At 45.7% G+C, this 25357-nt stretch overlaps 1 protein-coding gene across 3 annotated transcripts in view; it reads right to left on the bottom strand.

The window, feature by feature from the left end:
• The window catches only part of grm8a (glutamate receptor, metabotropic 8a), a 333220-nt gene extending 310623 nt beyond the window's left edge, over positions 1–22597 (bottom strand). For 2 of the 3 annotated variants that reach the window (XM_086147148.1, XM_086147146.1), the window contains exons 1-2: positions 22272–22597; positions 17518–18341 (exon numbers count right to left, since the gene is read on the bottom strand). In XM_086147148.1, coding sequence (XP_086003274.1) covers positions 17518–18060 — 543 coding nt within the window. In that variant the 5' untranslated portion in view covers positions 18061–18341; positions 22272–22597. Of the gene's footprint in view, positions 1–17517; positions 18342–21327; positions 21684–22271 lie in introns of those variants that run through there. The other variant, XM_086147147.1, reaches the window with a different exon arrangement.
• Positions 22598–25357: the final 2760 nt, after the last annotated feature.

The following is a 25357-nucleotide window of genomic DNA, read 5'->3' as shown; positions in this document are numbered from 1 at the left end:
CGATGTTAATATCATCACGTTTGATTTATTATTTAAAATTGTTTCCCGTTTGATTCTGGACTCACAAGACCCCAGTCTTTCTCCGTCTTGAGTTTAGCACACCTAGCTGTTAGTTCCTTCGGGTGACTTGCTAGTTTCCAGCCAAGCGCTTCAGAGCGGCGCCGCTGCCGCGTTTCAGTGACCTGGAAGGGAGAGCACTGCCGAGCAGATCTCCCACTGTTACCAAAATCGCCGTCATCGCCGCAGTCCGACGAATGCGGAGGCCCGGCAGTCGTAGCCCGCTGCTTTGTTTTGAGAGTGAAATTGTCCGACAGCTCTTCCTCTCCCGGACTGAACCGAGCGCAGCAGCCCGGCGGCGTGGGAGGCCCGAAATCTACCCCGGGTTTAGCCGGCCGGAGGCAGCCTGCTACTCGGTTGCTACGGCAGGCGTAAAAAGCTAATGTTTTTTTCGGGGGGGAGGAAGGAATCAGTATATTTCGGCTTGACGGATTAGACTTCCCATAGAATTTTAAAGGTGAAGCACCAAATTGCCACCTTTGGAAAACAGCTCTTTAATGACAGATACTGAAATCTCTCAACTCCATCAGGTTCAGGTCGTATACATAATTTTAGACCATATTTCCCCAAGATACAGCACACGTTTGAATTCTTCGCCGACGAGCTCATTTTGTTAATTTCGGCAACATTAAGTCCTTTTATACACAAAGTAAGGGGACAACTGAACACCCACGTGACTACATTGGCGCCGGCATCCAAGCGGGGTTTGCAAAGCCAATAAAGGATTTAAAATCAATCACGACACCGAGTCCGAAGGTCTGGGTCGGCATCAAAGTTCCCGATAGCTTTAAATTCATTGAAAACCGAGCAGGTGATGTCATTATGTGAAGTGATTGTTGCCTCCTATCAATAGAAAGGAAGAACCCAGCGGTCCAGAAGCTCCATCTTTGACAGCTTTTCGGACGCCAAAAATGACTGGAAACTCCCAATGGGGAGGATATTCCTGTAAATGTTTTTCTCCGTCTGGGAAACACAATGAGTTACTGCACCGAACAATAGATAGCTCCAAGAAAGGCAGCTGGCAACGATAAAAAAAAATCCTGTCCTATTGCGAACACACTCCGTAGTCATTTTCAGTCTTGTGCAAAATTTCACACCTGTGGCGCTGCACATTGTGGGTGTGTGTGTGTGTGTGTGTCTGACAGGACTGAAAATAACCCATGCAGCAGTGTGGCTGAGCAAAGATTACCTCGCCGCCTTTACTTGCATGAGATCATTGGTTCATGTTTTAAACTGGCCACTTTATACCTGTTGTTAAAAAGTCAGATGTGTTACAAATCATTGGAAATTCACAACGAGACTGGCCTGTAAGCAAAGACCGCATCCTGCCAGGGATGGCGTACCACATTCTCCATTTCCATTTTTTTTTTTTTTTTTTTTTTTTTTGCATTTCTTGATCCCAGCCCGCCATGTAAGGATGATCTTGCGAAAATAATGGTCAAGCGACTTGGACCGAAGTTTCCGGAGAATGCATGATAGCAATTAGGCTAATTTGGGTCAACTGTCGAGTGCCTGCGGGATCAAATAAGGCAGAAATCCTGATCCACTCGCTGTTCCGACACTTATCCGGGGCCAGATCACAGAGGCAGTAGACTGAGGAGGTCAACCCGGGCCTCCACGTCCCCAGAAATAGTCTTGCTCTTCTTGTAAAACACACCGCGGACCAACCGGACATGCAGGATCATCCCTCCCCTGGAGGTCTGGGGGAGCGCTCCCATCAGATGCCCGAACCCACTAGACTGACACCTTGTGGTACCGGTATGCAGCAACTATTCACCGAGCTTCACTTGGTTCGGTGCGAGCTCTTCTCCCTCTCTGTCTCTCTCAAGCGAAAATTATTTAATCCGACACCTCTTCTTTCAGCTATAACCGAAAGTCGGTGGCCACGTCGGACCAAAAGCGCATACATGGACTCTCCGCCACCTGAAATCCTGTCCATGAAAGCCACAAATAGAATCGGCGACACAAAGGAAAAGCCGGCCGAGCCAAACATCCTGCGGAAATGTGTTTGACGGTGCATTCGGAGAGCGGACGCGGCTTATCGGCATTTGTAAAGAGACCGGATGGCAAATAACCATGACCTCGGGCACGCGGCCATACCCTTTCTCTAAATCTACATTTACAGTTCTGACTTGCAGAGAGGGTCTCCCACAAAACGCTAACCTACATCTACATTGTTCTCCGAGTCTTCAGAGCAGCGATGAAGTATTAGATAAGTATGCTTAATGAAGGCGGCGTCTCGCTGCGTCTCCTGCCGTGGCTTGTTAAACCGCACACCTCTGTTAGCTGCGAGCCGACTCGCAAATGCGCGCAACTCGTGCTGAGCGAGGCGTGATGCCATTCAGCTTCACTTGCCACAAATAGCTGCGCCGGAAATAAGCAAAGGAGATTAGAATAGCAACAGGTTAGCGAGCTCAGCGGCGGGCGGAGCACCTGAGATGGGATCAAGCGTCTCGTCACCGAGCTAACCAGGCTACAGCGCTAGCATTGCATTGAACCTTTGCTAGCCAGATGAGAGTACGCTAAATTCTGTACATTTTAAAAATTAGTTGGTGCAGCCTACATATAGATGCGCTCTACAGTCAGGAATTTACATGACTTATTTATTAAATGTACAAGCTTAAAGCATTCAAAATAGAAAAAATTTGACAGTAGCCAAATTTGGCTGAAATTCTCTGCATACGCATGTAACTCATTAGCAAATTTTTACCATAACCAGAGCACAACTTAATGATGGTTAAAACTCCAGCGGCTATGAGCAGTTTTAAAAATTTTGCAAAATAAAATATGAAACATGTTTCCAAAATGGATTTTGGCTCTGATACTGTTTGACTCTAACGATAAATTAATATTTATCAGTGTATCTGTCTGTCAATGAAAATAATCATCCCTAAGCATCACCGAAATCACGGCGGCCATTTTCATCATTAAATTGGGGAATTAATAATTTGATTAAATGAGACCAAAAACTGAACCTACTTCTTGCAGTCATAAATATGTACACACACACACACACACTCACGCCAATCTATCAAGTGAACCTGTGTGTGTTCACATTTATACGTCAGTCTGTGCAGAGATAAAAAAAAAAAAAAAAAACAAGTGTATAAATCAGCATCGCGGTGCAAACCCTGCAAAATCTATAATTGAAAAATTCATGCGTCGCATTATCTCGAACGCCGTCTTATTTGTAAACACGGAAACAAAAAGGTGAATTACGAGGAGATAACAAGAGAAGGCGTGTTCATATTTACCAGCGACTTACACACAAAGAAAGATCGGGCGAATCCCGCTTCCATGTTAATTCTGGTTTGCTGACCTTCCACACGTCTGAGGCCGTTCACTCGTGCACTCAAATTAGATTTTTTTTTTTTTTTTGCAAAGCCTTGCCAGCTCTGCCCTTCAGACGGTCAGCAGAAGGTAACAACAGCGTGAGCGGACAAACCGCATTAAAACCAGACAGCAGGACGGGAGAAGGTCCGTCCCGCTTCCCCGATTTTGAACGCGGAAGCTCATCGTAGAGATTCACGATCCCGCGACATCTCCCGGAACTTTATATTTCCATTATCCTTTACGATTCCAATCTTGGGTCTACATTATTTTCCACAATGGGAGTTCTCCACTCGTAATCTGCATTCAAACTCCCGTGGGACCTGCAATGAGCTCTATAGTACCAATCATTTGCTACCTTTTGTGAAGCGTTGAATGTCTCATTTTGGGATGAACACCCGTTTCCACCCCCCGAGTCTTCCCTCAAACTCATTTTCTCTCCTTGTCGAGTTCATTCATTTCAAATGAGAAAATCCATTACGCCGGCGTTATTCCGAGGCGGATCCGCTGTCCTCCGCAGCAAGTGGTGAAATCATGCATGCTGGAAAACATTTCATCGGGGAGCCAAAGTTACAACGGGAAATTTGTGCTGTAACGACGAGCCGCGATTCATCCGGACGTTTGTTGTGCGACTCGTCTTGACGGTGTTTAAGTCCTGAATGCGCTTTAGAAAAAAAAAAAAAAAGTCAGTTTTTTATCACCCAGCAGCTAAAAATGAATGGGAACAGACGTATTTATGGGTTTTCGGCGCGGATACGGAATATTATCGAACGAAAAGCTTAATTGTGTCGTATCTAATATGGAAAGCCGTTTGTGTTTAAACAGACGTACAACCGTCCACGTGCACCCTGACAATATAACCATCATCCTAAATATGCCGTGCATTGTGCACGTCAGAAAGACACATTTTTGTGAATTGAGAATTTTCAGCGTATTTTCATTTATATTTTCGACCTCACTTTACTTTTCTCTTTATATTGTTTCTTTAAAATCTGTATTTTGTATATATATATAATAATTGTTTTATTTTAGGTTAGTTTTCATGTAAGTTTAAAATCATTTAATGATTCAAGTGGATTATTTGGGATTTGGGACTTTTATCCTGTTAATTTTGCTTCATTTATCCATGTCTGTGCAAACATGCTCGTTTTGTGACACTTCAAACCTGTGATTCGTTTGATACTTGGGATGGATCACGGATGAAAACCAAAAAAAAAAAAGAAAGAAAGAAAAAAAAAAAGAAATTAAATCCAAAGAATGGAACGGCTTTTCCAGCAGCTGACAATTTAAATTTACATAATAAATTGTGTTTCTAATAGCATTAATGAGGGTTCTGTTCCATTTAGGTGTGAAATCAAAACGTTAATAAACAGCACATAATTAATGTCATTAAACACACCTGCAGTGTGACAGTATCTGAAAGCGCGGCGGCGCCCTGCCGGGATGCGTGTGCGTCGCCGCCGCCGCCGCCGCGCACGTGGAAAGGCTTCCCTTATCTTTTATCAGAGCTTCTATTCAGGCTTGGACTCGATGAAAGGGAGAGCAGAGATACCATCTCATTCCACTTTACAGTAATACAGCCTTTACAATTGTCCTCCACACACACACACTTTCTATCTTTTTTAACATTCTCCTTCAATTTCTCTCACTCACACACACACACACACACACACTTACAGACATTCAATTAAGTTCTTTAAGGCACACAATCACAGATGGTGAGATGTGTGTGTTATCACTCACAGAGTCAGCATTTGCTTTAAATATAAGCCTAATGACCTTTTGTTCCTCAACACGCATGTTCACACTGTCACCATGTGTGTGTGTGTGTGTGTTTGATGAAACATGAGACAGCTCAAAGAACTGGAGTTGTCAATCATTGAATGATTGACAAATCGCCACCAGAACACACACACACATTCCTCAGTATCTCTCCCTCCGTTTCAACCAGTTTCCGTCTTCTGGTTGGATCCAAAACAGATCCCAAACATGTTCCTCCCACAGTCCAAAAAACATGCAGGAGGATGAGAAAGTTAATGTTTGATGTCGAACTCAAGACCCGTGAGAACATCTTAAAAAGGTCTTATCGTCTTAAACAAATAAGTCAAACGGGTGCATTGACCATAAACTACATTTCCCACCATTCATGCCAGAAATTCATGTTACCAGAAAGTGACGGCATCCCGCTCGTAGATCGAAGTGAATCTACGCCAATGCCATTTTCAACAAGTAAAATTGGGAAATACAAACGATTCGGGGGGAAAAGTGGATGCGGATGGAAAGTTGCCTCAAGAAAGATGGGAATGATGTAACATTGTGGAATTAAATGACTAATAAATTCAGTTATTTAACATCAAGGAGTGGTTACATTTATTTGACATTACATTTGTTTCCATTTATTCTGTTACAGTTACAACCACGATGCCGATGTGACCCTCGGTGAAAATAAATTTGCCCCATATAATGCGTGAATGATAGATTCATGAATGAGGGAATGATTTTATGTTTATATGGGCTGTGAATGATTGTTTCTTCATGATGTGCGAATGAGTGAATGAATGGTTGCATTTCTGTTTAATTGGTGAACGCCGCCTCTCAGCCAATGGATGAACGGTATAGATGATGAATGAATGAACGTCCCTTACACTAAAAAACCCATTATAACCTGAGCTAACAGAATAAGCGTCATATCACTTTGACAATTTTCTAAATAGGTTTCATCCCGGCGCGTTCGGCAGCACATTAGCACCCGCCAGAAGATTGGTTGAAACGACGGTGTTATTCAGCCGCTGACGACTCCGCCTCCCCCCCTGCGTTCACACGTTACATATGGCTCTCGTGAATTAATCATCACCCGGCAACGCTCGACAAATGAAACTAATAAATAATTTCAGAAGGACAATTAAAGGCTCCGTTCATTAACCAGTCGCTCATTAAGTCTGCCTCAGTGAACGAAGGTTGTGCTGATGGCGTCCTGCCCGTCTGTCGCAACCGTGTCGTTTCCAGACGCCGCAGACGATCCGGAGCGAATCCACGCGTACGAGCGTCGTAGTCGGAGACAAACGGGGGGGTCGATGTGCGCTGGCGTCCTAATGAGCTTTGCATCGCGGCTTCATCATCACCAGCCTTTTAATGCCTCCGTGAAACAAATCAAATGGCGTATGGTTCCACTCCGGAGGACGCCGCCGTCTTCTCGAATCGTCTTTTCCGTCTCTTAATCTTTTCCCCCGTCGCTTTATCCGTCGGCCTTCGTCCTCCCGTGTCACTTTGCGTCCGCCATTCGTCCTTCATGCCGTTTCGACGGCGTCGTCGTTTCTCCGGCGAGTCATCGAAAAGTCCGAGGAGTTGGAGAATAAATCTAAGAGTGAATCAACAGTGTTTCTGCACCAGCTGCTGCCTCTCCCTGCCTCGTGGATGCCAAAACTATTCACAGTTAGTTTGTTTTCCTAACTGCGCCGCTCATGTTGCCAAAACTTTCAATACGGACGTCCGACAATTGAAATCGGACTTAAACATGAGCCGTATTAAGGGTTTCGAACGTCCTCAGCGGTGGTGAGACTCTCTCAGACTGAAAACTGAGAATCGGACAGTGTCGCGGCAAACTCTCGGTAAGTATGAGGTGCTGTTTTGGATCCGTCTCTTCCCGGTCGTGGGCAAAATAGAAAACGTATTTGATGTTATTGCAAAGACTTTACGGCGGCGTAACGCAATCAACAACCGACAGGTGAGTTCCGACAAAGCCTGAAACAGGAAAGCTGGTGGACAATCAATCATCGGAGTGGTATTGGCGGCACAGACGGTATTTGTTGGCGGAAGAGGAGCGGCTGGTGGAGCTCAGGGCGGAACGGACCGGCTTGGATCGTGGCAACTCTCCAACATATCACGACCGGGTGGAGAAGGAAAAGCGGTGGAGGCGAAAGGTGCGAGTTGGGGGAAAAAAAAAAAATTGCTGAAAGAATCTAGTTGTAGTCTTGTTAGTAGTGACCTTGTAAGATTGACAGGTTTGTAAAATCCCAATCTCAGACTGGGCTGCGATGAAAAACCAAACACTTCATATGTCAGCTAGCGTGACATGATGGTTTTCGGCGAGTCTTTTTGAAGTTTTCTGACTTACAGTGGTATGAAAAAGTTTGGGCACCCCTGATCATTTTCAAGATTTTCCTTTATTAGTCATTGGCTGTTCGTCTCAGCAATTTCAGTTTAATATGTCATATAGCAGACAAACATAGTGATATTTGAGTAGTGAAATGAAGTTTATCGGATTCACAGAAAGTGAGCAATAATTATTTAAACAAAAAGTAGGCAGGTGCATAAATTCGGGCACCCTTGTTGTTTTATTGATTTGAATACCTTTAGCACTAATTATTGGAACACAAAATTTGTTTGGTAAGCTCATTGACCCTTGACTTACATACACAGGTGAAGCCAATCATGAGAAAGGGTATTTAATGTGGCCAGTTGCAAGTTGGTCTCCTCTTTGCATCTTCTCTGAAGAGCGGCAACATGGGAGCCTCAAAACAACTGTCAAATGACCTGAAAACAAAGATTGTTCAACATCACGGTTTAAGGGAAGGATACAAAAAGCTAGCTCGGAGATTTCGGCCGTCGTGCACGGAAACCATCGAACCTGACTGAACTGGAGATGTTTTGTAAAGAAGAATGGTCAAAAATACCTTCAACCAGAATCCAGACCCACATTGGAAGCTATAGGAAGCGTTTAGAGGCGGTTATTTTTGCAAAAGGAGGATCTACTAAATATTGATGTCATTTTTCTGTCGGGATGCCCAAATTCAAGCACCTGCCTACTTTTGTTTAAATAATTATTGCTCACTTTCTGTAAATCCTATAAACTTCATTTCACTTCTCAAATATCGCTATGTTTGTCTGCTATATGATATATTAAACTGAAATTGCTGAGATGAACAACCAATGACTTATAAAGGAAAATCTTGAAAATGATCAGGGGCGCCCAAACTTTTTCATACCACTCTATCGGTAGCTTAAATCAACAACCAGCTGCTGATCGGGACGGAGAAGCTTTACCAAGAAAAAATGAGTAGTAACCAAATCCCCGATAAGGACAATTCATTCATTCATTCATCCTCAATATGGCCACATATAGAGATACACAGCGTTTCACCCACTCACTCACTCACTCACTCGCACGTCGTATCGAGTCGTGCAACAACGCAGCGTCCCTGCAGCGCCGAGCAGCGACACACTCCTTCACCCCCAACGTGTGAAGGACAGATTTCGCAGGTCCTTCTTTCCAGCTGCTGTTGGAGTGTTTGACACTCATCTCTGCTCCCAACAGATTCCATTCAGTCATTCACGTCCACTCATAGGTGTTGCTGCAGCTGCTTTTCCCTGCTAGTTTTCCATTTGTTTGCACAAGTGTTTATATTTTCTGATGCTACTGTTTTAGCTTAATATTTATGACTGATCCTCCTCTACAGCACTTTCCGCTGTGGGAATTTAAATTTTTCCATTATCGCAAAACTGAGGGCTGATTCTATTCTATTCACACTTTATATCACGTGCACGATTTCTTTCCTTCCTTCCTTCTCTGCAAGTTAGACGGTGTCATTTTTAACTTTTAGAAATGCTAACTTTTGTAGAACTTGAGTGTCCACCATCGAAACATCCAGGTGAAATGAAACGGATCCATTCCTGGACAAGCAGTAGTTGTCGCTCCAAGATATTAATCTTGCGGCTTCAAGAAGCTACAAACTCGATTCACAAACACACACACACACACACACACACACACACACACATCATGCAAGGCGTGAACCAAGCCATCGGGAACAACTTGGGATTCTGTGTTTTTGCCCTTCGGGCATTCGGCGCTAAAAAGCCCGGGATGGAACCGCCATCCTTCCAATTGGACGAATGACCAACTGATCCCCATCGGCTCACCCTTAAGGCGGTAGAAAAATACCAACTTCAAAACTTTGCATTTTTCATTCACTTGGTAGCTAATTTTCTCCCCAAAACCTGTACATACGATTTACACACATGTACCTGTAGGCTTCCCCGGGGGCGTGAATGCTTGTATCGTACGTGCCGGGAATCCGGCAGAGAGACCTGCTCTCAGGGAAGCAATCATAGCGGCGGTAATAAACAGGAAGTAGATGAATACATCAGCCACGCAGCCGTTCATTCCCCGGACGGACCGAGAGCAGAAAAACGCCGAATTACAGAGGCAATCGGAAAGCGCGTCCTCATGTGAGCATGCATGGATACATACATACATACATACATTATATTACATTTGGCAGACGCTTTTATCCAAAGCGACTTAAGCACTGCAAATAACACCTGCAAATACAAGATGCACAGGAAATATACAGGACAGTAAGCTGTTTTTTTTTTTTTTTTGGACAAAGACGTACACAAACGTACACACACACACACACACACACAGAGCATAGCCTAACTTGGTGCCTAACCTGATCTGGGGCAGCTCAAGCATCAGCGCAGTACGTACATACGTACATACGTACATACGTACATACGTACATACATACATACATACATACATACATACATACATACATACATACATACATACATACATACATGAGCGGTTGGACACATGCATGTGTGAGATGTGCATCAGCCAGATCTACAGGACTGTCTCAGAAAATTTGAATATTGTGATAGAGTTCTTTATCTTCTGTAATGCAATTCAAAAAACAAAAATTACCTTTCATGATATTCTAATATTTCGAGATAGGATTTTTGAGTTTTCTTAAGATGTAAGCTATAATCAGCAATATTAAAATAATAAAAGGCTTGAAATATATTTCAGTTGATTTGTAATGAATCCAGAATGTATGATATTTTTGTTTTTGTAATTGCATTACAGAAGATAAAGAACAATATTCGAATTTTCTGAGACAGTCCTGTCGTCCTTGTGTGATGTCACGCGTTCAAACTGCTCGCCAACCAATCCCGGCGCAGCTGGAGAGAGACAGAGCGTGGGAAAGACTTCCGCCTCCGACCTCGACAACGCAAAATTTGCGAAGAACCCTGCCGGCGTTGGAAGTGATGACAAGTTTTCTTCCCAAAAGAAAAACGTTGGCGCGTGCATTTCCATGACTTTTGGAGTCTCGGGTGGAATGAAGCGGAACCGAAGCTGATTGAATAAAGGTTTGATATCCCTGCATGTGTGTGTGTGTGTGTGTGTGTGTGTGTGCGCGCACGATAGCAGTGTTTCCTAAATTCCCAGAGGCAATGTCACTCCATCTCCTCTCACTGGCAGAGAGCCGTCGCCACTTATCAATTTTATGAATTGAATTTCATTTTTTGGTTTCCGTCTCACAGCGTGCACGCGTCGCCGCCTGAATGGCGCCTGTCACTTTGCTGAACAATCGGACGGGACTTCCTGCAGACAAGACACACACACACACACACACACACACACATCCTATTTACGGCAGCGCTGACGGAGGCAGTCGCTGATCGACGTTTTAAAGCATTTTCGTATTGCAGTTAATAATAAGTCGCACATTATGCTCATTATTGTTGGGTGTTGGAGGAGCTCGCCTTGCAGGAGCCGGTCTGAGGGTCGACCAGAAGGTCCCGAGGGTTCTGCGATCCATACCGGCGCTGTAATTACCAACCATGAACAAACGCGATCGATATTCAAGGGCGAGAAAGGAAGTCTCACAGAAAAACAGGTTAATCATAGGAAAGCTGCTTTTTTAGATCCGTTAATGACCGAAACGTCACAGTTACGGTTTTCCACAGACAGAAGCCGAGGCGCAGCGGCTCTTCTCTGATTGGCCGACTCCAACCTCCCGCACCAGGACGCGTCCTATAAAGACGTACGATGGTTCATTCGTCATATAAGGGGTCGGAGCCTTGGAACCGGTAAATTCCCGGTTCGATTTCCGCGCTCGAAGTGTCGTCGAGCAAGACGCTGAACCCCCAAACTGCTCCCCTGGTTCTGCTCGAACTAACTTCTGCTCATGGTTCATAGAAACCTACAACTGTTCAAAGGTCCTACAGTGAAATGCAAATATTCAGCGCTTCCCACATCAGCATCATGGTTGCCCTCAAACGTTCACATGTAACGGTAACAGTATAAATCAGGGGTCAGGTACCTTTCTGACTGGGAGAGCCATAAAAGCTAAATATTTCTAGATATATTTCATTGAGAGCCATAAAGTATTTTTGACGAAATAAGTAATTTTAACATAATTAAAATAATCAGAATAAAATAAATAATGAAAACATACAGGACCGTCAGTTAGGATATTGTGATAAGGTTCTTTATCTTCTGAAATGCAATTACAAAAACAAAAATGTCAGACATTCTGGATTCATTACAAATCAACTGAAATATTGCAAGCCTTTTAATCTTTTAATATTGCGGATTATGGCTTACATCTAAGAAAACTCAAAAATCCAATCTCAAAATATTAGATTATCATGAAAAAATAATTTTTGTTTTTCAATTGCATTACAGAAGATAAAGAACTCTATCACAATATTCTAATTTTCTGAGACAGTCCTGTAATTTTAACATAATAAATACATAAATAATAATAATATAAATTAAATAGGTCTTACTTTCAATACGACCTCTGATGCCGCACGGATTTGTTCGAAGTGCCGCTTTATATTTAACCGTTTCATCGATGCAATTTTATCACAGCGTATTAAACATACCACAGATCCAAATGCAAATTCCTCATTGTTTTATTTCTTTTCGCCAGCTTTTCCGTTACGAGGGTTGAAGCGGATAAACTGGTTGGTTATCTGATGAAATCGATTTCTTCACCTTCACAATGACCCGCAAGTGCTCGCAAGCCAATGGGTCCCGACCCGACCGACCGACGGGCGACCCGTGACATTTATCTTCAAAACGAATTTCTGTTTACTTTAAAATGACACAATATTATGAAGAAGTATTTTAAAATCAGTTCCAAACTGATTTTTTTTTTTTCCAACTCAAAATTGTTTGGGAGCCACATGCCGTCACCGGAAGAGCCATAGGTTCCTGACCGCTGGTATAAATGTAATGTCAAATAAATGTAACTACACCTTCATGTTAAATACCTCTGAATTTATTTCTCATTCAAATCCAAAACATTACGCATGCATTCCCATCTTGAAACAGCCTTCCATCTGCATCAACTTTTCTCTTCCTGGACATTTAGGGATCATTTGTATTTCTTAATACTCACTCTTAGCGAGTGAGTTAATGAATGTTGCATGTTTTTTTTTTCGTGGTCCTGCCGTTGCCCGCCGCCTCTCGCTCGATGGGATAGACTTCGGCATTTACCGACACCCTGATTGCAGAAGAAGTGGTAGAAGATGGTGGATAGACAGATAGACCTTTTAAGACAGGGGATCTACCCGCAAAAAAAATGCAAAAAAATGTTCTTTATATGTACAATGTATGTAGATGTACCTTGCATAACCGCATGAGCCATTATTGCACAACACAAAATGTACATTACATTACATTCCAGTCATTTGGCAGACGCTTTTATCCCAAAGCGACTCACAAAAAGTGCAATTCAGTCACCCGAAGATCCAAAGTACCAGTAGTGGGAAGTGAGAAGTGACAAATCAACCAAACAGCCGTCTCAGAACCATATACATACATACATACATTCCATTGTTAATGTTTTTTCTTTTCCCCCAGTGCGATTAGTAGGGTAGTGCTTGGTGAAGAGGTATGTTTTCAGGTATGACAATCTTTGACATAGGTGACAGAAGTATGCACATTTTTCTGTCAGGACCCAAGTTCACTCCGATGACGTGCACTGAATTGATTCATCGTCCGGACGGTCGCCGCTTCCGGTCGGCCTTATTAACGATGAAGCGACTCGTCCGGAACAACGCTTCGCTTGTAACTTTTGCTTTTAAAGTATGTTGTGTGAAAAGTGACTGCCGAACCGTCCCGAACGTACTTCGAACATGTCATCGTGGAAAAAAAAAAAAAAAAGTCCTCCTATTCTGTGTGAAAGTGATACGTTTTTGTCTTCTTACTTGGTCCGGTTCCCACACTCTTTTTATACCATTCCTTAAGTTTAAGAGATAAAAAAAAAAGCTAAAAATTGGAGTTAATTGGAGTTTTGGACAATAAACTGGACTGGACCTTTAACACCAATGCCATCTTCAAGAATGGTCAGAGCCGCCTGTTCTTCCTCAGGAGGCTCAGATCTTTCAACGTCTGCAGGACCATGCTGCGGATGTTTTACCACTCGGTGGTGGCCGGCGCCATCTTCTACGCTGATCAAGACAGCTGACACCAACAGACTCAACAAGCTCATCAGGAGAGCTGGATCCGTCCTGGGAGTGGAGCTGGAGTCTGTTGTGCAGGTTTCAGAGAGAAGGATGCTGAAGAAGCTCCTCAGCATCATGGACAACATCCATCACCCCCTGCATGCCACGTTGACGTCCTGTCGGAGCTCTTTCAGTCGTAGACTGATACCACCAAGGAGCTCCGCTGAACGCCACAGGAGGTCTTTCCTATCTGAGGCTATCAGACTTTTTAATTCCTCTTCCCTCAGCCGAAGGGAATCTTCAATCTTTGTAGTTACAGTTAACAGTTAGGACAATTCATATTTCATTGTATTTCTTATTCTTCCTCCTTTCTACTATTATCTATTACTGTTATGTTTTTTACTTGAAACTATGGCACAACAATTTCCTTCGGGATAAATAAAGTTGTTCTCATCTCTCATAACTTGCTGACTAGCTTGTTAGTTTTGCTGCACTTTGCGGCGTTGTTTGTGCGTGCGCAGTGACCTCGGTGTCAGAAAAAAAAAAAAAAAAAAAATCAGATATCATCTGATTGGCTGCCGTGTATATCAATCAAGTGACGGGATGGATGATAGCCTGACGTCTATTCTTTTTTTTTTTTTTTAAATATCACGCCATCTACCATTACTACCTTTGCGATCGACTGGTAGAACGCTATCGCCGTATTGCGCACCCTTGTTTAAGACATTCTCGCCCAACATACGGAGATATACAACCATTCACAGCTCCTATAGAGACGACTCATTCACATCGGGATCATTTCTGGTCACCGATTAACCTCCTTTTGAACCGAACGAACCCGCAGTAACACGGAGAACACGAAGACGCCGCACCTCCAGCTTCTATATATTTCAACAATTTGTTTTCTTGTTGTAGTGGAGCATTTTAGCTGCTGCCGTGAACGGCGTCTCTCCACTTCTGACCTGTCGGGCTTCTTTCGGTTCCTCTGAACGCCGTGTCGAGCTAATCGGATAAGAGCCGAACGTACAGAGATGAAAGAAGAGTCGGGGAGCAAAAATAAAAAAAAAATCCTTTGTCATTAAAAGTTTCCTCTTCGTCTTGTTGCTCATTAGAAGTTTTATAACCCTTTGTATCAGCACGCGTTCCTGCTCGTGTTCTTACCCTTCACATTTCTTCAGCGTCCCGACCCAACTTTCATTCGGCTCCAAAATGTGACAAATTCTTTTTATCTGCTGAAAGATGTTTCTAGAATCGCAGCCCGGTTTGCCCGCAGCAGACTTTCCTTTTGTTAAGTCTCGCGTCTCGTCCTGCCGGAGCTTCAGAGCTGAAACCGTTAGATAATCCTCACAAGAGTCGCTGTAATATTAAATCCATTATGATTTGATGTCCCGTTTTCGTGACGTAATTCCATGCGGATCTTTGTTTTGAAAACACACCTGAACTAAAAACCGTGTATCTATGATCCAGTTAAACCAGTGTTTATTTATGAAGCACAACGAGACGATCCAAAGAATCGCTTTCATTCATGTTGACATTTAGCAGCCATTTTAATAAAGCGAGACGTTCCTTATTTAACAACTGCAACATGTGAAGGTGAATTCAAGCACACGCGGCCTCGGGAACAACGGCGGCTCGTGCGTTCACAGCTTTTCACGGATCCGGAAGACCTCGTGCACGACGGTCGGACCTCCGAAACCAAAAAAAAAAAAAAGGTTTGTCGACATTTAACCGTCACCTGAGCGAGAAAGTTCGATTCCCACAGGATGGCCCTTTCTGTTTGCATCTTCTGTTTTTTTTTTTTCTCCTGCCGTCCAAAAACATGCAGGAGACCCTGAGATTGGCCAGATGAGAGGGTGAATGGTTGCGATGGACCGGCGAAGCCACGCTTGTCGCTCAATGACAGCTGAAGAACCGGTAAAGATAATAAACGACTAAATAAATGAAGAATTCCCCCTCAAAAAAACATGGTAGCTTTTGTAAACACCTCTACTGAGCACCAGCACATCCATCGGAGGCTCCGTGTGTGTGTGTGTGTGTGTGTCAGTTCTGTGTTCGGTTCTCCAACCCAACAAAAGAGCTGAGCAGAAAAAAGTTAAGGCGATTTGTTTGCCTCCATTGTTTGCGAGAAAACAAAAAAAAAAATGTTTGTTGAAGAGATTCGATGTCCTCGTTCTTGGAATCTCCATGTTCTGCTTTGGGTATCAAATACAAGGCAAACCTCTCTTGGCGCTTTCCTTGTGCTGAGTGGGCGACTATCTGTGATGAGCACTGTCAGATTAGCCCATATAAAGACAGACATATGTTTATTGCAGCATGGGTATGTGTGTGTGTGTGTGTGTGTGTGTGTTGCACTATTTTCAGCCTGTGACTCGTGCTACATTATTCATGTTAAAAGGGAGAAAGATCCAGTCTTGTGACATATAACACCATTGCCACAGGCTCTTGCTCGATGTAATCGCCTGTTCACGCACACACACACACACACACACACACACCCCCATGCACACACACACACTGCGAATCACCAAACGTCTGAGACTCCCACACTCACAGACATGGAAACAATTACTGGAAAGCTTCGACAAAAACATGCAGCGATCCAGTATGGCGTTGGGCGAATGTGAGATTCTCCGCCGATGCCGCCGCGCCGCCGTCCTCGCACGTGCACGTGCACGCGCGTGGAACCTCCGCGGGCGACGGGAACGCTTTAAAATCGTATTAGGCAAATGAGGCCAAGGCAGGGAAAAAAAAAAAAAAAACCTGTTCAAGGTGCCGTTGTCGTGACAGATTCCCGGGTGTAAATCACGTTTAGCCGGCGTCGTTGCTTAACATGCAAATCTGGCGTCGGAGGCGCGAGCCGGTTGTTCACGAGCGCTGTCAGACGCGCACGTGCAAACCGCAAATCCCGCCGCTCGTCGGTTTTTCAAAATAGAGGGCGACGCAGAAATAGTGAGACCGCAACGCAAACATTTCTGAAAGAGCGCCGGATGGATGTGGGTGTGAAATGCCGCGGGCTCATATTTCATAATCACAAGGCCAGCCGTCAGCCGTCCTCGGCTAATAAAGACAACACACACACACACACACACACACACACACACACACACACACGCTGATTAATATGAAGCACTCCCTTGTTGCCACTCAAAACTTCAACCACCATGGCGCGGCAGCTCAAATGTAAATCAAACCCCGACTCCGAAAAATACAAACAAAATGGCTTCATCGCCGTGGTTACCGATTTGTCCTCAAAGCACGGTCGTCCCGGGATACGAGTGTTCCCTTTTACACGTTTGAGCGCTTCGCGCAAGGACGACGGGCGCGGCGAGCACAAAGGAGGAGCACCGTTTCAAGCGAACACACAAGCGCACGTAAGGATGCTCAATTAGGCCCGCTCGAAAAAAGGGAAAAAAAAAAAAACATACAAGAGCACAAAGAGGTGTCCAAAAAGCCACACACACACACACACACACACACTCGCTGCAGCGAGTGAAGTGGTTGATGACAGATTTCAACAGTAATTGATATCACTGTCTGGCAGCCATTTTTTATTTGGCTCAACCACAAGCCAGGGATGATCCAAGCTCCGCCACGCAAATATGCACGGCCCATCCGCGCAAAACATCGCTTGACACGTCTTTCTCTACACACACACACACACACACACACACACGAGGATGAAATCACACTTGAGGACTTCTAAAAAGGCAAACACAGAGGCAGAGGAGTTCTATTTCCTTCCAACCGGTGAAGCAGGAGTCGGCGCTGTCACCGCTTTGGGAAAGACTGAATTTTAATTGGTTGTCATCACCGAAGTCATCTCGCCGGCGATGATGAGCGAAAGCGCCCCGTAACTCGGGAGGGGGAGGAGGTTCGGCGTCTTACCTTGAACAAGCGTAGGATGTTGGCCACCATGATGGACACCGAGCTGGCCGCCGCTCCGATAACCCCGACTATTTTATCCGGCTTGGTGAAGATGGGAGGGTCCCCGTTAGCGCAGCGGACGTCCGAGCCGTCCCGCTCTATCAAGGCCTGCACGAACGTCAAGGATTGCTCCAGAGCGTACGTGTCCCTGGAGCAGGTGTCCAAGATCCTGGCCCCCAGCGTGATGTTGGGAAGAAGCTCGGGATCCTTGTTTATAAGGTCGATGGCGAACATCATGGCTTCCAAGCGGTGGATACCCTTCTCCTTTTTCAGCTCGCCGCAGGGCGTGCCGCGATCCCCCCGCGAGTGGACGGGAAACAGTCCGCCCAGGATGATGTCGCCGTCCAGCCGGATGGAGTGGGCGTACTCCGGGGCCGCCTGGGGGTCGATGGGGATTCGCTGCGTGGACGCCACGGGAAGGAGGCACGTGCAGAAAACCGCCGCCAGGAGGGGAACGGCGGCGCGAGACTTGGGGGAAGAGGCCAGATTCAGAGGAGGTCGCATGGTCGGAGCGTCGGGGTTGATCTCGGGAGGGTCTTCGAAACGTTTTTCTTTGGGGGAGGGGACGATAACGTCCTATTGGCCAGAAAGGGAGGGGTAAAGAACCCCGAGAGGGGCGCCGGACGAACGCCTGGAGCGAATCATATTCCAAAGAGACGGCGCTCGAAGCTGCGCCGGTGGTGGGGAAAAAAAAAAAAAAAAAACGTCACCAAAACGGAGGAGGCGGAGATCTGGTCGAGGAGTCAATCTTGTAATCCACGTGTTACATCTTCAGCCGGGCCTGTCTGGGGAAGAGACGGAGAAACAAGCAGAGGCCTCGGTGTCAGCGGGATGTGAATGTAGGGTTGCACGCTTCACCTGACAAATACGTGGGCGAAGCACGAATCCAGTCGAGCATGCACGGAACAAGCGATGAAGACCGAAAAAAAAAAAAAAAAAAAAACGCGCTCTTTCGGCCGCGGCCGCCGCGTACCGCGGAGTCCATTTCTCAAAGAAAACACAATCTGTCAGTTTGCGATCGTCCCTGTGCAAAGACGCTCAGCGGCACCAGGAGGAGCTGTTTAAATGACAGCTCGGGAACCTTTTGCAAAGAAGGGGGCGGTATTTGCATGAGGGTACGTTCTGCGGCAGAGACGAGGGCGAACGGGAGGGAGAAGCCGGGGAAAACAAGGGATTAGAGGGGGGAAGAAAAAAAAAAAAGCAGCAAAAGTTGCATCATTCCGACACCTGCTGCCGCTGCAGCTAAATGAGCGCGCAAACTCCACGTCCCGGCGAAAAGAGACTCCTGCAGAAAAAAAAAGGAAGCTACATCGCTTTCGCCCGTCGGGATCGAACGTGAAGAGCTGCTAGATGTTTATTTGGACGCGCGGCCTCAGGGAATCGCTTTATTTACTGCGCGGTCGGCGTTTAAAAACAAAAGAAACGTAAAAGTAGCACCTGGATCCTTTATAAGCATTTAAACATGAGGTTAATTATTTCCTTTTTCTTTCTAGAAAATCATCCCGCGTCGCACTCGCGAGGGTTATTAAGCGAGAGGACGCGCGGCGCAAATCCAATCACGATACCCGGATTACACAACAGTAGATCCAAGGCCGCCGAGAGCTCCTCGTCCAGCATTAACTTAATGAGATAATTCGTTCATATTGAAGCCGTCGCAAAGAAAATAGTTTTTTTTCTTATTATACGCCTTGCTTACCTCGACGCGCTCGGCCCGAGACGGCCCACGACGCAGTTCGGACTATTAATCAGCTCAATTCATTCACTTCCAGACTTCTTCTCCGGTCGGTTGAACACCAAGACCACGTTCTTTGGTTTGGTTTTGGACTTTTTGTCTTCAGATGCATCAATTTGGCACATTGATTTTGTTTTTTTCGCATCCGTCGCCCTCCTCCTCTCGGACCAGGAACTCACAAAGGCAACCTTGTGAGCGTCCGACGTTACATCACCGCAAAGACCATTTCAAAAAAAAAAACCTGCAGTTATTGATAACTTCTAATCAAACGTCAACGTTGACCAACCTGTTGGTTGGATGCGAGCGATTGGTGAATCATTTTGCGAAAAAGATAAAGCTGCGATCCCGAGAAGAAATCGGAGAAGTTGACCGCGTGACCGTGATTATATTTTGAAAGCTAGCCAAGTGTGCGCTTCGGTCGATATTCCGTTCGATATTCTATTAATCCGGCAGCGTCTCTATTTAAGCTAGGTCTGATGCGGCTTCTCAAAATCCTGACGCCAGGTTCATTTTGGCTCGATGGCGCCCCCTGGTGGCCGATCGTCTCGCCCATGAAAATCCACTGAAAATACAAACTTTACTTATTTTTACATTTACCAGCCGTTCCTCGGCCGGCGTTCCACGCCTTGAAAATAATAAAAATAAAATCGCAGCGTGAAACACACTCTCTCGGGCGGATCCATTTACGTTTTCACCCCCCCACTCTAAACGGAATTAGGTCACACACACACACATATACACACAGGCTGGCCAGTGCTATGATGAAAAACCCTGTTTTATATAGGTTAGCTGCATCAGCTAACAGCGGAGCCTCCACGACGAGCCCCGGGTCCCCAGAACTTCTGCTCCTTCTGAAGCCGGAGCTCAGCAGCACCCCAAAAGTCACACGAGCCGCCGGTTGCGCCACGTTATTTGTTGCCGCACATAAACATCTCAGGGGGTCATCCGGTGGGCTCCGCTCCTCGTCATTAGAAGTTTCCGGTCTCATTTACCCCCGTTGTCAGGGAGACTCGAACGTTCTGCCTTAATAAGCGCCGGTTTGATTCGGGTTTTTCCCCTCTTTCTCTCTCTCCCTTTCCCTCGGTGTATTTTGTACCCTCCTTTCTCCCCCCCCCCTTTCCGCCGCTCCGCCGCTCTATCACTTTCTGCAGGCCTGGCCTTCTCTCCGGGGAGCCCGCTGCTCTTTTCAGAAAGTGATAGGTCCTCCGCCACCCTCCCTCTCCCTTCCTCGCTCCCTCCATCTCTGAGTAGGTGTTACCCCGAATCCCTATTTCAGCAATTGCCCCTTGGGTCTCCGATCACCTCGGCATTTCTATCTACCCGCCTCACCGCCATGTCAACCCTGCAGCCGAATCTACGATATTTGATTTTCACGACTCTCAGAGAACGAAAATGCAATCTGAAAAGGTGACACACACACACACACACACACGGGGTTCGCTCGGGGAGGGGGGAAGTGGGGGGGGAAAGACCACCCTTGCAATGTGATAGAATATGAAGGATTAGAAGCCTGTTCCTGCCTGCGTGTCAGCGTGGCACAGGCGGCTCGTGGACGGGTTTTGGGAAAACGCGTGACTAAGTGAGCGCTGCCGGTGGATGCGGGTGGATGTGGGAGTGGGTGGGGGGTAAAAAAAAAAAAAAGAAAAAAAAAAAAAAAAAACACAGCCCACAGGTTCAGACAGGAACGGCGAGTGAGATCAAAGTGTCGGGGTGTTTGCTCATTATGCAGCCCCACATCCGTCCGTGCAGCGGCGCCCACATTCTAGCTGCACCCTAATTAAGACGGTGCCATCCAGAGTGGCAGCAGAGAACACACACACACACACACACACCTACACACAGACACACACACACACACACACCCCTCTTCAGGGACAGATTAAATGATGGAGCTGGTTCTCTGAGATTCTCTGAAGTGTTTTACCCCCCCCCCCCTACACACACACACACACACACACGTATGTATACATACACACACACACCACCCTTAAAAAAAAAAAAAAAGAAAAACATCCACGCAGCTGGAGATATTTACTTACCTCATCCGTGTGAAACCAAATAAAAAATAAATCAATATATTGTTTTTTTTTTTTAAAGCCCCAAATCCGTCACCAGAGGAATGCCAGAGAGAGGAGGAGGAGGAGGAGGAAGAGGAGTGCAGCTTTAAGTCGCAGGAAGACCAGAAAAAAAAATGATGATATTGAAATCCTCGGAGAAAATAAACCAAAAAAAATGAAAATAAAAATGAAATAATTGATCCGGCGGTGAGAGGAGCGGCGTCTGCAGCCTCTGCCGGCGCTGCGCGGACTCCCTGCCCGCCGCCGGCAACTTACTTGCAGAGGAGAAGGTCTCTCCCCATCGCCCCCTCACACACACACACACACCCTCTGCAAACACACACACACGCACGCACACAAGGAAAAAAAAAGTCCTCCTCAGGTGCGAATCTCTTTTTTTCCTCCTTTTCCTCTGAAGGAAAGCAAAGGGAACAAATATCTCCAGATGAAGACGTGTGAGCAGTGTGTGTGTGTGTGTTGCAGCACCCACGGGTGTGTGTGTGTGTGTGTGAGGAGGGGGGTGTAAGGCGGGGGTCCGTCCTGTTTTTTTTTTTTTTTTCTCTATTTCCCCTTCAGGTGAAAACGCAATTAGCGCCCGGAAGTTGTTTAAAATAAAATAGAAATCGGAGGAGGAGGAGATGAAGGAGTGAGTGGGAGATGGAGAGGAGAAGAAGGAGAGGAGGTCCACGTCACGAGAAATAAGATGATCACAATTATTGGTTAAACCCACCTGTGTGTGTGTGTGTGTGTGTGTGTGTGTGTGTGTGTGTGTGTTTGAGAGCGAGCGAGAGCGAGAGAGAGTGTGTGTGTGTGCGCGTTTCTTCATCCATAATCCTTAACGTTTCAGCGCGTGGACACCCCCCCCCCACACACACCACACACACACACACACACACACACACATGCATGTATGCATGCATACACACCTCCGGGTCGGATGTCGCAGAGAGGGGACGACGCACGGAACATCTGGACGTCTGCGGCCGAATCCGCTCCGGGACGCGGACAGTGAACGCATCACCGCCGCTGCCGCTCAATCAAGTTTACCAGGGGATCGATCGGATCGATAGTTTAAAAAAAAAAAAAAAAAAAAAAAAAAAAAGGAAAAAAAAAGCCAGGCTCCGTCTGCAGAGACATTAATAAGTCATCAGAAGATTCACTCTTAATTGCCTGAACTTCAATCAATTTTTACTGCGTCCATTGATTCTCCTTCTGTCCCCCACCCGTGGAAAAAAAAAAAAAAAAAAAAAAAAATCACGTCACGGCTCTTCGCGGCGAACAGGATTGGATGAACCGGAGCGCGTCCCATCTGCTGCGTAATAACACATCTGATCCGCCGTGGGCAGGAGAGAGGAGAGGCTGGGCGCCGGAGAAGAACCGGGATGTTCCCTCTTGTGATGTTTGTGCACCGCGGTCCGAATCTGCGTGCAGGAGCCGCCGCGCCGCCCGGTGGGAATCTGGAGCAATGACGCCATCTAGTGGGCAGAGGAGCCGGGCGGTTACCGAATCACCTGGGTTCAGTGATTCGAATCTTCGGACTGAATCACAAGTTTGAGGTGTCCGTTGACTCGGGTTGTGTGAATCATCTGGTTGGCAAAGCGAGGCTTAGTGATTCGAATTTTCGGACCGAATCACAAGTTTGGGGTGTTAATTGACCCGGGTTGTGTGAATCATCTGCTTGGCAAGGCGAGGCTTAGTGATTCGAACCTTCGGACTGAATCACAGGTATTAGGTGTCCATTGATCCATGTTGTGTGAATCATTAGGCTGGCTGGTTTTAAGTGCAGAGGTGAGGCTTAGTGATTCGAATCTTCGGACTGAATCACAAGTTTGAGATGTTAATTGACCCGGGTTGTGTGAATCATCTGGTTGGCAAGGCGAGGATTCGTGATTCGAAACTGCGGACTGAATCACAGGTTTTAGGTGTCCGTTGACCCGGGTTGTGTGAATCATCTGGTTGGCAAGGCGAGGCTAAGTGATTCGAAACTTCAGACTGAATTACAGGTTTTAGGTGTTAATTGACCCGGGTTGTGTGAATCACCTGGTTGGCTGGTGTTAAGCGCACAAGACAAGGCTAAGTGATTCGAATCTTCAGACTGAATCACAAGATCGAGGTGTCAATTGACTCGGATTGTGTTAATATCTGGCTGGCTGATTTTAAGTGCAGAGGTGAGGCTTAGTGGTTCAAATCTTCGGACTGAATCACAAGTTCGAGGTGTCAATTGACCCGGGTTGCGTGAATCACATGGTTGGCTGGTATTAAGTGCGCAAGGTGAGGCGGCGAACTCCAATGATTCGGGTGAATTGGTTCACTGACTTGAGCGGTTTGGGTAGAGGTGGTGGCACCAAAAACACAAATGAATCTGATGATTCGTTTGAACTGGTTCATTCGCCAGACCGCAAACTCAGCTGCACTATGGACTCAGACGAACCCTACACATTCAACACACATCAACGAACCCAGACCCAATGGGTCGTCTGGTTGGCTGGCGTCACGAGAACAACGCGAGGCGGCGGAGTCAGATCGGGTGAATCTGTTCACTGACTCGCTTGGCAGGGAACACCAGAAACACAAACGAATCAGGTGATTCATTTGGTCCACTGACTTAGATGATTCTTATATATTCAACATATAACTCTGATCTACATTTAACATTTTTCATATTTGTTAACTTCCAACTGATTTGCATATTTTGCAACTTAAAATATCAAATTCAACACTCAAGTAACTTGAGGGAACCAGATAACTTCAGTTACTGACTCAGATCAACCAGAGTCCATAAAATGAAACCCCACGACTCGCAACAGGTGTTGCAGTTGACTTGAACGACCAACCTCTCCCCAGAATTGCAACGCAAGTGCTTTTCTGTCGGCCTGCACGGATCCTATCTGCAAATGCTGACGTCCAAAGGTATGCAAAAGTATCTTCAAAGGTGCCAAAGTGTCCATGAGTGTGAATGAGCGAATGGCTTCGTGTCTATATAAGTGATTCGTTCAAAAAAAGAAAGGGGGTAGCTTTACCGAATCATGATTCGTTGTCTATTAACTTGTTCACTCACTCCGCCTACAAGCAAGGCACTACTAGCTAACTGTGAATAGGAGACTAAACAACATTTCACGATCGTACTGATATTCTCAGTTGGCTCCTTGCAAACAAAGCAAACGAACTCGGGCGACAGGCGACTCACTCAGTGACTCAAATGACTCAAAAATCCGATTCTCTTTGGTGAGAGTCTCAAATAAAGTTAAATCAGAAAAAAAAAGAATTGAGTTTCCCATCTCCACTCTGGAGTTTGTCCCGTGATTGACAGCTGACGGGTCGATGTTGAACTCGCCCTTTGACCTGCGAGTGCTGGGATTGGTCCGAGAATCTGATAAAAATGTGCCAATCCAGGCGCACTTCAACCACGGCGCAACAAAATCAGAATTTTGACATATTTAATAAAAGAGTTTCAAAAAAAAAAAAAAAAAAGCACAGTCACAAGGATGGGATGTAATTATTAAAAAGCAACAAAACTATATCCCAGCCTTTCAATATGTCTGACAGCAGCAATCAAGTTGGTCTCCACTTATGGATCGTTTGCACATCTTGCTGTTTCCAAACACTTCACACTAGATAGCATTCTCTCACACACACACACACACACACACACACACCGTTTGCAGCAGAGCAGCCTTGCAAAGCACTAACCAGGCCATCAGAAGCAACTTCGGAAAGGGGGGTTCAATATCTCGCCCGATGTCGCTACGATACAAGAACTGGAAGAACCGGGAATCGAACCGCCAACTTTGGGATCGGAGGGTCGCGAGTCCAATTCTTCGGTAAAATGAGACATGACTGTCATCCGCTTCACTAACATGGCCCAATTACGTGTTTTTTAAAGATTTTGTGACATAAACAAAGGGTCTGGTTTACACAGACAATGCTGCACACACACACACACACATACAATATCCTTTTGAATTTGGTATTAATGTGAACGCCTGTAACCTTAAAATACTCTCTGTGATTC

The sequence above is a fragment of the Fistularia commersonii genome, chromosome 5 (genome assembly GCF_037954325.1).
Source record: "Fistularia commersonii isolate RoL2024-O1a breed Wild chromosome 5, RoL_Fcom_v1.0, whole genome shotgun sequence".
Taxonomy (NCBI): Eukaryota; Metazoa; Chordata; class Actinopteri; order Syngnathiformes; family Fistulariidae; genus Fistularia; species Fistularia commersonii.
This window is presented reverse-complemented; position numbering and strand designations above follow the sequence as displayed.